The 13,539-nt window shown below is 46.4% G+C and overlaps 1 protein-coding gene across 1 annotated transcript in view; it reads right to left on the reverse strand.

The window, feature by feature from the left end:
• Nucleotides 1-1,087: 1,087 nt before the first annotated feature.
• Nucleotides 1,088-13,539, reverse strand: part of immp2l (inner mitochondrial membrane peptidase subunit 2) — a 212,578-nt gene continuing 200,126 nt past the window's right edge. Inside the window, exon 6 of the mRNA XM_056282002.1 lies at nucleotides 1,088-1,216. Coding sequence (XP_056137977.1) covers nucleotides 1,088-1,216 — 129 coding nt within the window. The remainder of the gene's footprint in view (nucleotides 1,217-13,539) is intronic.

The following is a 13,539-nucleotide window of genomic DNA, read 5'->3' on the forward strand; positions in this document are numbered from 1 at the left end:
ATCTTTTTTTTCTTTGTGTGATTTTTTTCCTTTTTTTTTTCCCCAGTTGTACTTGGCCAATTACCCCATTCTTCTGAACCGCCCCGGTCGCTGCTCCACCCACTCTGCTGATCCAGGGAGGGCTGCAGACTACCACGTGCCTCCTCCGATACATGTGGAGTGGCCAGCCGCTTCTTATCACCTGACAGTGAGGAGTTTCACCAGGGGGACGTAGCGCGTGGGGACGATCACGCTATTCCCCCAGTTCCCCCTCCCCCCTGAACAGATGCTCCGACCGACCAGAGGAGGTGCTAGTGCAGCAACCAGGACACACACCCACATCTGGCTTCCCACCCGCAGACACGGCTGATTGTGTCTGTAGGGACGCCCGACCAAGCCAGAGGTAACACGGGGATTCGAACCCGAGATACCCGTGTTGGTAGGCAACGGAATAGACCGCCACACTACCCGGATGCCCCACAGTTTATTTTATCTGATGTAATGTCTGAATGAAAGAGAGGAAAGAAGGGCAGGAAAGAAGGGCAGAATGGTTAATTAACAGGAAAGGAATTTGTAAAGGGAGTGGAGTTCCTTAAAGGACCAATGTGTTGTGGCATGTTGTGACATCTTCCCAGACAACAGAAACACAGCGTGACACTACTGGGACACTCTGGGCTCAGAACTCTACCAACACATTACTGCCCACGCAACTGAACTGCACACAGTCACAGAGAACCTGTCCTCTGAAAGTAATGCAACTCCCCGCGATATTATTTTAGAGGACGTGACATTATCAGGTAGAGTATGTGTCGTCGTATGTATGCAATTCATCCTTTGCAGACACTACCCGTCAGGGATGTGCCATTTTATGGAAGATGGCATTACCAGAGAGAGAGAGAGAGAGAGAGAGAGAGAGAGAGAGAGAGAGAGAGAGAGAGAGAGAGAGAGAGAGAGAGAGAGAATGTGGCTTGTGATGGTGTATGTGTGTATGTATATATTTGCCTGTGTTTGTTATGCTTGTGTCTTTGAATTCATGTATGTATGTTTGTGCACTGCATGTGTGTTTGAGCCCTGGTAATCTCTCTCTCCCTCTCTCTCTCTCTTTCTCTCAGTCCTCATCTTCCTCTGGGTTGATCAGTGGTCCACGGTTTGGGGGGAGGGACGGTTTGATCCTCTGCCACCGATTGGGTGGCCAGATGATGTGGGAGGCGCGGCCATGGAGCAGCCCGATGGAGACCTGGAGAGGGAGAGCAAGATAATAAAAGGTCAGTTGGGATGACGGGATGATGAGGGATGATGATTTTGCATTGCTGGTGGTTTTGAAATTACCGGCAACTGGAAAAGCAGGGAAACTTTCATTGCATATACCTTCAGAGAAGATAACGCATCTTAGTTTTCATTGTATTACACTCAAGTCCAAAGACTTCTGCATTAGGATCCATCCATCCATTATCTGAACCGCTTATCCTGCTCTTAGGGTCGTGGGGAGGCTAGAGCCTATCCCAGCAGTCAATGGGTGGCAGGCGGGGAGACACCCTGGACAGGCCGCCAGGCCATCACAGGGCCGAGACTTGTGTATTAGGATACTGTAACTAATTAATACTGGCAACCCAATATGTCAAGTCAAGTTTATTTGTATAGCCCAAATTCACAAGGTAATCCCAAGGTCTTTACAGTCAGTACAATATACAACAGTATACCACATGCAACACCCTCTATCCTTGGACCCTAAACCCAAATGGGGAAAAACTCCACAAGAAAAACCAGGAAAAAAATACGGGCGACATCTTAGCAATAGAGGAGGAATCCCTCTTCCTGGATGGACAGACTTGCTATAGGTGTTAAATGCACAAAATACCCCCCCCCAGAAATATAGTGTAACATCATAGATAACACAGAGCAAGGTAATGTAGAATACATACAGTTAATGCATAAAATTTAGCAAATTTAAATGTGCTGGGTAATAAACTTGTAAAGAGAGTGCAAGGAAAATGTAGTGAACTGTGTCCATCTGAGACAACATCAGGAACCCCAAAAGAGCTGGCGGGACCCCCCCCCCTGCACCACAAAACCAGCTGTGTTCAGTGGGGCCCTGCAGAGAATAGACTTCACATACACACAAGAGGTGAGGCAGACTTTGACACAGCGAGAGAGAGAGAGAAAAGATAAGAGAAGTGATGAGAGTGATGCCGAAGTTGTCATAGCTAAAACAAATAGCATGAAAGCAAATTTAAATGAGAACAGCACAAACGATAGCATAAATCTCCAGGAGGGTGGGACTGTGACAAAGGGAAAACAGGACGCATCACAAACAGGCTCCGAAGTCATCAGGTGGTCGAAAGAGAGCGATAAAGGGAGAAAAATTTGGCCTGGACAGCGAGAAAGCAAGAGATAAAGCTAGAGAGAGAAAAAGAGAGGGGGGGGGAGAGCAGACGCATACCATGGGAACACATATGCTCTGGGATACAAACAGAAGGTCAGAATGGTGCGATGCATTCAGAAAGCTTAGGAACATTTTTGTCGGCAGGTCAAAGCTAAGAGATTACTGCTCAGACCTACATTTATACATACATCAAGCCTGAGACCCCCCAAAAAGGTTGTGACAAAGCTCAGAAGGAAGTCAAACTACCAAAGAAATTAGACAACTAGCGGGTGTCCGGGTAGTGTGGCGGTCTATTCCGTTGCCTACCAACATGGGGATCACTGGATCGAATCCTCGTGTTACATCCCGCTTGGTCAGGCGTCTCTACAGACACAATTGGGTATGTGTCCTTGTCACTGCACTAGCACCTCCTCTGGTTGGTCAGGGCGCCTGTTCGGGGGGGGAGGGGGAAAAGCGTGATTCTCCCACATGCTACGTCCCCCTGGAAAAACTCCTCACTGTCAGGTGAAAAGAAGCGGCTGGCGACTCAACATATGTCGGTGGAGGCATGTGGTAGTCTGCAGCCCTCCCTGGATCAGCAGAGGGGGTGGAGCAGCGACTGGGACGGCTCGGAAAATAGGGCAATTGGCCAAGTACAATTGGGGAGAAAAAGGGGGGGTGGGAGAAATAAGATGACTAGTTGAAAGTTAATGAGAACAGGTGGGTTTTCAGGTTAGATTTGAAAGAGTCAACAGAGTCAGATTCTCTGGTGGTCCCCGGGAGACCATTCCAAAGAAAGGGGGCATGGTAAGAGAAGGTTCTGCAGCCTGCAGACTACTTTTTAACTCTAGGGACAGAGAGGAGGCTTGCACTTTGAGAACGGAGGGCCCGAGAAGATCCATAAGGCTGTATAAGATCTGACAAATATGTTAGGGCAAGCCCATTCAGTATTTTATAGGTTAAAAGTAGCACTTTAAAGTCCGATCTAGCATGAACAGGGATCAAGTGAAAGGAGGCTAGAATCAGAAGGACATGATCAGATATTTGGTTTTAGTTAATATTCTAGCAGCACCATTTGGAACAAGCTGAAGTTTTTTAGTGCTAATGGATGGCAGGCCAGAAAAAAGGACCCTGCAACCCAAACCCTAACCCTTCTATAATCTGGATGAAACAAAATCATGGATAAGGATCTCAGCATCAACCCTGGACAGAAAATACCAGATTTTGCCAATGTTTTGTAGGTTGAAAAAGAAGGTCTTGGTAATTTCTCTAATGTAAAATTCAAAAGAGAGGGATTGATCAAAAATAAACCCAGATTTTTGGCTGTGGAACTGTGGGAGATAACGAAGTTGTCAACAGATACCCTTTCTTGGTCATAAAGGTGACTTTGTTTTGCAGGGCCGACAACTAGCAGCTCAGTTTTTTTTTTCAGAATTAAGCAGTAGGAAGTTAGATGACATCCAATTTTTCACTGCAGAGATACACTGTGCTCTATCAGATAAGTAAGACTTAAGCCAAGACAGAGCCGGACCTGAAACACCGAGGTAATTCTCAAGGTGGTCCGACAGTAGACCATGATCAATGGTGTCAAAAGCTGTGCTGAGATCAAGCAGCAGCCGCACTGACGTGGAACTGGAATCCATAGCAAGCAAAAGGTTGTTCACCACTTTTGTGAGTGCAGTTTCAGTGGAATGACGGGCTCTAAATGCAGATTGAAATGGGTCAAAGAGATTGTTGTTGTTGGAAAGGTAGGCTGAAAGTTGATCAGCTATAACTTTCTTAAAAATTTTGGAAGTGAAAGGTTGGAGATTGGTCTATAGTTATTGAGAAGCCCCAGATCAAGATCTGATTTTATTAAGAGAGGTTTAAATATGGCAGTTTTAAAACTAGTAGGGTAGCGTGGTAGTCTATTCTGTTGCCTACCAACACAGGGATCACCGGTTCAAATCCCAGTGTTACCTCTGGCTTGGTCGGGTGTCCCTACAGACACAATTGGCCGTGTCTGCGGGTGGGAAGCTGGATGTGGGTATGTGTCCTGGTCGCTGCACTAGCACCTCCTCTGGTCAGTTGGGGCACCTGTTCGGGGGGGATATAGTGTGATCCTCCCATGCATTATGTCTCCCTGGTGAAACTCCTCACTGTCAAGTGAAAAGAAGTGGCTGGCAACTCCACATGTATCGGAGGACACATGTGATAGTCTGCAGCCTTCCCCGGAACGGCAGAGGGGGTGGAGCAGCGACCGAGATGGCTCAGAAGAGTCGAGTGATTGGCTGGATACAACTGGGGAGAAAAAGGGAGAGAAAAAGCCAAAAAAAAAAAAAAATCAAAAAACAACAACAGTAGGAACACTGCCAGAAGTAAGAGATGAATTTAAAATATGTAGTATCAGAAGACCCAGTAACTGCCAAAGTTCTTTGAAAAGTTTAGCAGGGAGGGGGTCAAGAAGACAAGTTGTAGGTTTGGCTGCCAAAGCCAGCTTGGACAATATTTCCAGTGTGAGTCTCAAAACATGAAAAGTACAGGGACAGTCTGAGAGTCTTTGTAAGAAAGTGGAATCACAGGGTCTGTAGGTAGATTACTTATGTTGTGTTTAATATCATCAATTTTACTGCAGAACAAAAAAAAAATCCAAGAAATCATGGGCAGTAAAAGGGGAGCAGTTAATAGAAGGTTGTCATTGGGTAAGCTTAGCTACAGTGTCAAAGAGAGATCTAGGCTTGTGTTTATTGACAGGTGAGAAAATGTGCTGCTTTAGCTGCCGACAGTGCTTGCTTATAACTTAACAGACAGTTGTGCCAGGCAAGATGAAAGACAAAGTTTGCATTTATGCAATTTCTGCTCAAGTTTCCTACAGGCCAGTTTAAGAGGTGGGGTGGAATGGTGGCCCAGTGGTTAGCACTGTTGCCTCACAGCAGTGTTGTAGTCGAGTCACCAAACCTCGAGTCCGAGTCGAGTCTCGAGTCCCCAGTGTTCAAGTCCGAGTCCCCAAAGAAGAGTCCGAGTCGAGTCCGAGTCAAGTCCCCATTAGCTGAGTCTGAGTCGAGTTCCAAGATGGGCTCCAGTGCTCCACTCTGGCACCGTAAAAAAGCTGACATACAAATAAAAAAGGTCTACGTTAAACAAAAATGACACAACGGTCACCACTTCAAAGGGAGTTTATTTACTTCATGACACAATAGCCAAACAAATGCACTCGTAGGCATGTGCACACACACCAGTGTTGCAGTCGAGTCACTAAACCTCAAGTCCGAGTCGAGTCTCCAGTGTTCGAAACCAAGTCCAAGTCCGAGTCATCAGTGCTCAAGTCCAAGTCGAGTCATGAGTCCTGAAAATAAGGACTCGAGTCCGAGTCTTGGATTCGAGTACTACAACACTGCCTCACAGCAAGAAGGTCCTGGGTGCGAACCCCAGGCCATCCCGGGTCCTTTCTGTGTGGAGTTTGCATGTTCTCTCCGTGTCTGCATGGGTTTTCTCCAGGTGCTCTGGTTTCATCCCGCCATCAAAAAGACATGCATGTTAGGGTTAATGCTCCTGACCAAAGCAACGGAAAGAAGACCTGGAGTTGGTCGCCGGGCACTGCAGCTGCCCACTGCTTTTATACAAGAGGATGGGTTAAATGCAGAGAACAAATTTCATTGTAACTGAACTGTACAATGACAAACTAAAGTGGCTTTCTTGCTAAGAGCACATGTCTTGTCAGTGAACCAGGGTGCTGATTTTCTTTACTGTCTAATTTTGGTAGTTAGAGGTGCCACAGACTCAAGAGGATTAGAAAGCGTTGCATTTAGGTCACTAGTAAAGCAACTGACAGAGCCAGTCAACACAGTGAAGGGAGCCAGGGCCTCAGGCATCCTATAACTAAGTGCCATCAGGGTTGATGGGCTGATATGTCGGGTGCTGAGCACGCTGGTGCCACAGTTGCGAGGACAAGAAAGTGCTGCCTGAAGTTTGATAAGAAAGTGGTCTGACACAGCAGATGTAAGAGGAGAGACGGTCAGATCAGAAACAACGGCGCCACGTGTCAGAATCAGATCAAGAGTGTGAAGGACGGCTTCATGAGCATACTGAACAAGATCAAGAACTGCCGAAAAAGCCTTACTAAGAGGATCAGATATTTTATTTAGAAGGATATTGAAATAACCAAGGGTTAAGGTATTGTCAGCACGAGTAGAAAGGTCTGACAAAAAATTCCATGAAATCATCTAAGAATTGGGAGGACGGCCCGGGTGGCTGGTAGAGAACAACCAGGTAAAATGGCAGGAGTTCACGAACCTGGACCGAGCTGTTCATGGCTGTTGCAGAGGGAGACACGACTAACACCTCAAAAGATTCAAATTTAGTAGCAGATTCTGAGCCAAGATTAAAGGCAGAGTTATAAATTAGGGCAACACCCCCGGCCATGTTTGGTAGCTCAAGCAGCATAAGCACTAGTGTAGTCAGGCAGTGAGTTATCATTAATGGTAAAAAAAACTCATTTGGTTTCAGCCAAGTTTCATGTAAGCCAGGCATATCAAAACTATGCTGCAAGATCAAGTCATTTAGCAGCACTGCTTTGCTAGACAGTGATCTGATATTGATAAAGCCCATTTTCAGGGGTTGTGTACTACTAGGGTTTGCTGGAATAGGCCTTTGATTGGGGTTAGCAGTAGATGAGGTAATTTCAATTGGGGCAAGATGTCTAAGGGTAGCAAAAGGAATTGGGAGGCTTGCATACATGTCGAGGGAGAGATACAGTTGTGGTTTGGTGGGATGTTTTGTGATACACACTGCCACTGCCAGAAGTAGACATCGTAATTTCATTGTTGTGGTTAGCTTTTGGTGTGCAAGAAAACTTGTGCATGACATGGCGGAGGAAGGAGACAGTCTCAGTCTGAAAAACGACACTATCAATTTGATGACCTACACTATCAGAGTTGACCTGGCTCGACACATTGACTGATTTAGTACACTCCAGACCTGCACTAAAATTGTGCCTAACAGGTTCTCTGCCTGCAGCCCGCCATGCTTTTAAGTCCCTAGTGTCAAACCTGCTGTAAGCAACGATCTACATACCTGGATGGAATAGAGGCATCTTCCCCAGTAGGGTAGAGGCCATCTGCTTTCATCAGGCTGGGTTTGCCCCAGAAAGAAGGCCAATTACCTAAAAATACAAAACCCTGCTCTTTACAGAACCGAGCCAGCCAGCGGTTCTGTGGAGCTAGCCTACGATGGATCTCATCAGTACCCCTCGTGGGTAATGGACCAGATTGAATTAATTGATACTGACTCATCTTTCTGGCGAGGTCACAAGTCCTGGCTATGTTTTTCTTTGCCATCTCAGATTGCTTCATCCTACCATCATTGGTGCCGACATGAATAACAATGTTATGTGGTGGCTCATCTGTTATTCCACAATGCCCTCCTTGTGTCTATTAGGCTTGTTTGCATAAGGTCAAACTAAATACAGAGGAAAATGTCAAATGCTTTTAATGATGCCCGTTATCTGGGAAAAAAGGTGCCTGTATTTACAAATGAGCCCCACCAGTGAATTATTCTTCTCATCTTCAAAATAACCATCAGAGGAAAAAAAAAACAGCCTCGGTTAAGTTCAGGTCCCCGGGCTAGCAGAAGAGTGGGAAGACACAGGGGTGGAGGAGTGTGGTTCGACTCCCAATCTCTCCCGCCGCCCGAGGAGAAGCCCGAGTCTTTGGTGCCCTCGCCTTAACTCACATTCTGACGTCTCTGTGGGGATTTAGCAGGTCAAGATCCAGTTCAATGAAATGAGTTAATAAAGGAAGAGAGTTAAGTGGAATTCCAGGACAACGGCTAGCTCTCTGATGGCAAGCGACAAATGAGGACAAGAACATTTTGTACTCATCCACATATCCTCTTCCCTTCTCTCTTCATCATCGGTGCCAGCGATGATGAAAGATTTCCCATAGGAATTCCCACAAGGGAGCTGAGGAGTGTGGTCTGCATGCCAATGATTCCCGGGCTGTGTCCCATGGGATCCAGGCTATGATCCATCCCTCTCTGAATCAGCAGACCGGCTCTGACAGGTGGAGGTCAAAAAGCATAACACACGTGTAGATACAGGTACTTGCACAGGTGCACACTAAACAATCGAACACCATCGATGTATGTACAAAAATATAAAATGTACAAGAGCAAACATGCAATAACACACACTTGCACCAACCCCTGCCTCGACTTGGATGAGCGATGTGGACGCAGCACATATGCTGGGAGTTGGCGCTCACCCTCCAAGCATGGCTGTCTTCATCCAAGCTAGTAAATAAAGCTGTTTGAAGCAGCCTGTCTTACACCCAACCAGCTGACGGCCCAGGATCTCCTGGGCGGCGGGCTGTAGGGTTTAACTGGAGGGTGGTGTGTTCTCGGCTCCTCACACAGTGATCTGTGTTGTCTCATGTCCTTCAGTGGAAGATAATGTTGTGATTTACAGAAAAACTAGCATTCTTCAGAAGTACGATCTTAGCTGGACAAGATGTCAGGTGCTTTCCATCAACAGATGATTTGGAGAACATGCATTAAGGACGCACTTATGATGTGTGTTACGCTCGCACAGAGAACACTGACACATTCCCACAGGCAGGAGAGAGGGAGAAAGAGAGATCCAGATAGGGAGAGTGACTAAGGCATTGCATCTCCTCTCTGAATTCTGCCTGTAGATGGATGACTGGTCGCTTCGTGGCAATAGAAAGCTGGAGAGAGGCTGGTGACTGCCTTCTGTTACAAATGTGTTTTACCCGGCCCTGGTTGAGGCTTATAAATGATGGATTATTCATTGACTCACTCTCAAAAAATCGTGTTGCAGACAGAAAAATATTCCGGGGCGTCCAGGTAGCGTAGCAGTCTATCAACACAGGGATCGCTGGATTGAATCCCCATGTGTTACCTCCGGCTTGGTCGGGCGTCCCTACAGACACAATTGGCTGTGTCTGCAGGTGGGAAGCCGGATGTTGGTATGTGTCCTGGTTGCTTGCACTAGCACCTCCTCTGGTCGGTCGGGGTGCCTATTCAGGGGGGAGGGGGAACGGGGGGGGGGAATAGTGTGATCCTCCTAGGTGCTACGTCTCCCGGAAACTCCTCACTGTCAGGGGAAAAGAAGCGGCTGGCGACTCCACATGTATCAGAGGAGGCATGTGGTAATCTGCAGCTCTCCCTGGATCAGCAGAGGGGCTGGAGCAGCGACCGGGACAGCTCAGAAGAGTGGGGTAATTGGCCGGATATAATTGGGGAGAAAAAGGGAGAACCCCCCCCCCCAAAAAAAAGAAAAGAAAAATATTCCAGCTTCTGATCATCTGATCTTTGTTTAAGCTGTGAATGTTAACAGCAACACGTTCCCTTAGCATGACTGAACAAGCAGGCCAGACTGCCAGGACAGACTGGATCAAGTCAAGTATATTTTTATAGTCAAAATCATAAATAAGTCGCAAAGGGCTTTACGATCAGTGCAATACACAGCACCTCCTACTCTTACACCCTCAACTCAGATGAGGAAAAACTCAGAATAGAAAAAAAAACTTTTCAGGAAAAAAAAGGAGGTGAAGCCCTCAGTAGAGCACCAGAGGCAGGATCTCTCTTCCAGGAAGGACAGATATGCAATCGGTGTCAAATACACAGAGTAGTCGAGAGCAACAGAATTAAAAGGTACAACCATCATACACATGAGACACACAGCGGGTGGACCCTGTCCAGAAATGTGGCAGAGCCACCAGATTCCTAGTCAGACGTAACCTTTTACAACTGGTTTGGCCTTTACAATTTGATCTACTACCATGGAGGAGACCATGGGGGGCAGTAGTGTGTGCAATGAAAAATTGTTATGAAAGGATGATCTTGTTCTTTATGCTACACAGATACTAGATTACTCTGATAGATCTTGTGGTTGCACAGTGGCATAGTGAGTAACATGTTTGCCTTTGAGCAAGAGGACACCGGGTTTCATCTGGCCCTTCTGTGTAGAGTTTGCATGTTTATTCTGTATATGCTTGGGTTTCCTTCCATAGTCCAAACACGTGCATGGAGATCGCCGGTTCGAATCCCTGTGTTACCTCTGGCTTGGTCGGGTGTCCCTACAGACACAATTGGCCGTGTCTGTGGGTGGGAAGCCGGATGTGGGTGTGTGTCCTGGTCGCTGCACTAGTGCCTCCTCTGGTCGGTCGGGGCGCCTGTTCGGGGGGGGGGACAGGAGGGGGAACTGGGGGGAATAGCAGGATCCTCCCACGTGCTGCACCCCCCCCCCCCTCGGTGAAACTCCTCACTGTCAGGTGAAAAGAAGTGGCTGGCGACTCCACATCTATCGGAGGAGGCATGTGGTAGTCTGCAGCCCTTCCCGGATCAGCAGAGGGAGTGGAGCAGTGACCGGGACGGCTCAGGAGAGTGGGGAAATTGGCTGGATACAAGTGGGGAGAAAAAGGGGGGAAATTCCAAAAAAAAAAAAAAAGTTGGGAGCTTTTGGTCAACTTTCAGGTGGACTATAGTGTGGACCATTTCTTGTGTAAAAGCAATTTCAAGAAAGTATGTTTAAAATGACGGGAATGATGGCACAATGTAATGGACTGGTGGTTCATGTCGTGGGTGTTTTGATTGATTTAGAAACAAAACAACTCCAGAAACAGAGCAGGGCAACATCTCAAGCAGCTTATAGCAAAATATAGCAGCCACTTCATCTATTTAAACCTACAACCGATGACAATTAATCCCGTGTTCTGCTTGTCTGTCAAAGTCGTTCTCTTCTGCAACTCATCAGCAACATAAATTCAACAAAAACAGCTTTTTACCCATAATACACTGGGCTCATGTGCTAGTTCCTTCATTTTAGCGCTGATTTTAACCAAAGGGTGTGTCTGGAATTTGACAAAGTCAATGTTGTGAGCTCGGGTAGAGGATTTTAAAAGATAGTTTGTAAAGGCATCCCAAACTGTCAGTAGGTATGAATGCTGTGTGCATGGGTTGGTGTATGGGCCCAGGGATAGGCTGGCAACATGTCCAGGGTTTCTCACACTGAGGTTTTCATGACTGGAGGAAGGCACTGACATTGTAAGGGTTTAATTCCCATACAGGGCTCTAGGTAAAAAAAAAATTTAAAAAAAAAATCTACTAAACCCAAAATATTTAGGAGCCAAATCAAACTTTCAGGAGCCAAAATATAGTGATGTCATATGCTACATTGTTAAATCGCTGCCTCACACTGCCTTTTCTTTCCCCTCTGTACTGTCTGCCTTCCATAGTCTACACCATAGTCTACACCCAAACTCCCCCTGGAGGACCACATGTCGCTCCCTGCTCCAACACAGGAGTTACTATAAGTTTTGTTTGGGTTTAGCATGCAGTTGTGGGCAGAGATCCCCTTGTAGTCCTATTGTTGGAATTCCCTTGTGAGCTGCCATACCTTTACGCCATATATTTATATCTTATATCTAGCACATTAAACTATCACATACTAGAAGATCTATATGAATAACCTGATTTACACACTTCATGCTCATATAAATGTTCTCATGGTTCACAATAAAATATTCAATCTTATTTATTTTACTCGTCCATTATTTCTTTCACTGAAGAATAAGACGTTCCTCAAGAAAACAAGCAAATTGTTTCAATAAAAATATTCATCACATCAGTATGTAAAAATGCAACCCTTTGTGCAACAATCCTAAGCTTTAACTTCAACAATTAAGTGAACTGTAATGATATTATCATCCACTATTATCCTCAACGATCCCTATAATTTAACAATAAAACTTGAACTGTATGAAAAATGAAAATTTTAAATAAGAAAAAAAATTGTCGTAGGAAATATGCTTTAGGTTAAATCTTGGTATAACTTCACTATAATCCTTACCCTACTTTAAGCTTTGAACATCTACCTTATCACTTTTTTTGTTTTTTGGCTGTCCCCCCCCCCCCCCCTTTTCTTCCTAACTGCATCTGGCCGATTACCCCACTCTTCCGAGCCATCCTGGTCGCTGCTCCACCCCCTCTGTCGATCCAGGGAGGGCTGCAGACTACCACATGCCTCCTCCCATACACGTGGAGTCGCCAGCCGCTTCTTTTCACCTGACAGTGAGGATTTCACCGGGGGGAAGTAGAGCGTGGGAGGATCACGCTTTCCCCCCCAGATTCCCCTCACCCTGAACAGGCGTCCCGAGTGACCAGAGGAGGCGCTAGTGTAGCAACCAGGACACATACCCACATCCAGCTCCCCACCCGCAGACATGGCCAATTGTGTCTGTAGGGTCACCCGACCAAGCCGGAGGTAACATGGGGATTTGAACCAGCGACTGCCGTGTTGGTAGGCAATGGAATGAACCGCCACGCCACCCAGATGCCCTACCTTCAGAATCAGAATCAGAAATAGTTTATTTATCCCTGAGGGAAAACTGGGTAAATGGGTACCTTATCACGTTTTCCAATAATTGTGCAGTACTGCTAAAAGGCAACGTGCCTAAGCACCAACCAAGCTGTCATCCAGTCTTTGTTGTTTCCAAACAAGTCTTTTAGCTGTGGAGCGAGGCCACCGAAACAGCCTGCTGCCTTGTACAGTGCCATGGTGCATATGAAATGGTTGTATTTATGATATTTCTAAAGTTAAGAACAATTCAGGGCTCACTGTATGATCCTCAGAACAAAGGAACAGTTGACAGGAGCCGCCGCTTGTTGAGGGAGAAGATAATACACTCACTGGCCACTTTATTAGGTACACCTTGCTAGTACCGGGTTGGACCCCCTTTTGCCTTCAGAACTGCCTTAATCCTTCGTGGCATAGATTCAACAAGGTACTGGAAACATTCCTCAGAGAGTTTGGTCCATATTGACATGATAGCATCATGCAGTTGCTGCAGATTTGTCGGCTGCACATCCATGATGCGAATCTCCCGGTCCACCACATCCCAAAGGTGCTCTATTGGATTGAGATCTGGTGACTGTGGAGGCCATTTGAGTACAGTGAACTCATTGTCATGTTCAAGAAACCAGTCTGAGATGATTCGAGCTTTATGACATGGTGCGTTATCCTGCTGAAAGTAGCCATCAGAAGATGGGAACACTGTGGTCATAAAGGGATGGACATGGTCAGCAACAATACTCAGGTAGGCTGTGGCGTTGACACGATGCTCAATTGGTACTAAGGGGCCCAAAGTGTGCCAAGACAATATCCCCCACACTATTACACCACCACCACCAGCCTGAACCGT

This window comes from Lampris incognitus, chromosome 6, assembly GCF_029633865.1.
Source record: "Lampris incognitus isolate fLamInc1 chromosome 6, fLamInc1.hap2, whole genome shotgun sequence".
NCBI classification, from domain to species: Eukaryota; Metazoa; Chordata; class Actinopteri; order Lampriformes; family Lampridae; genus Lampris; species Lampris incognitus.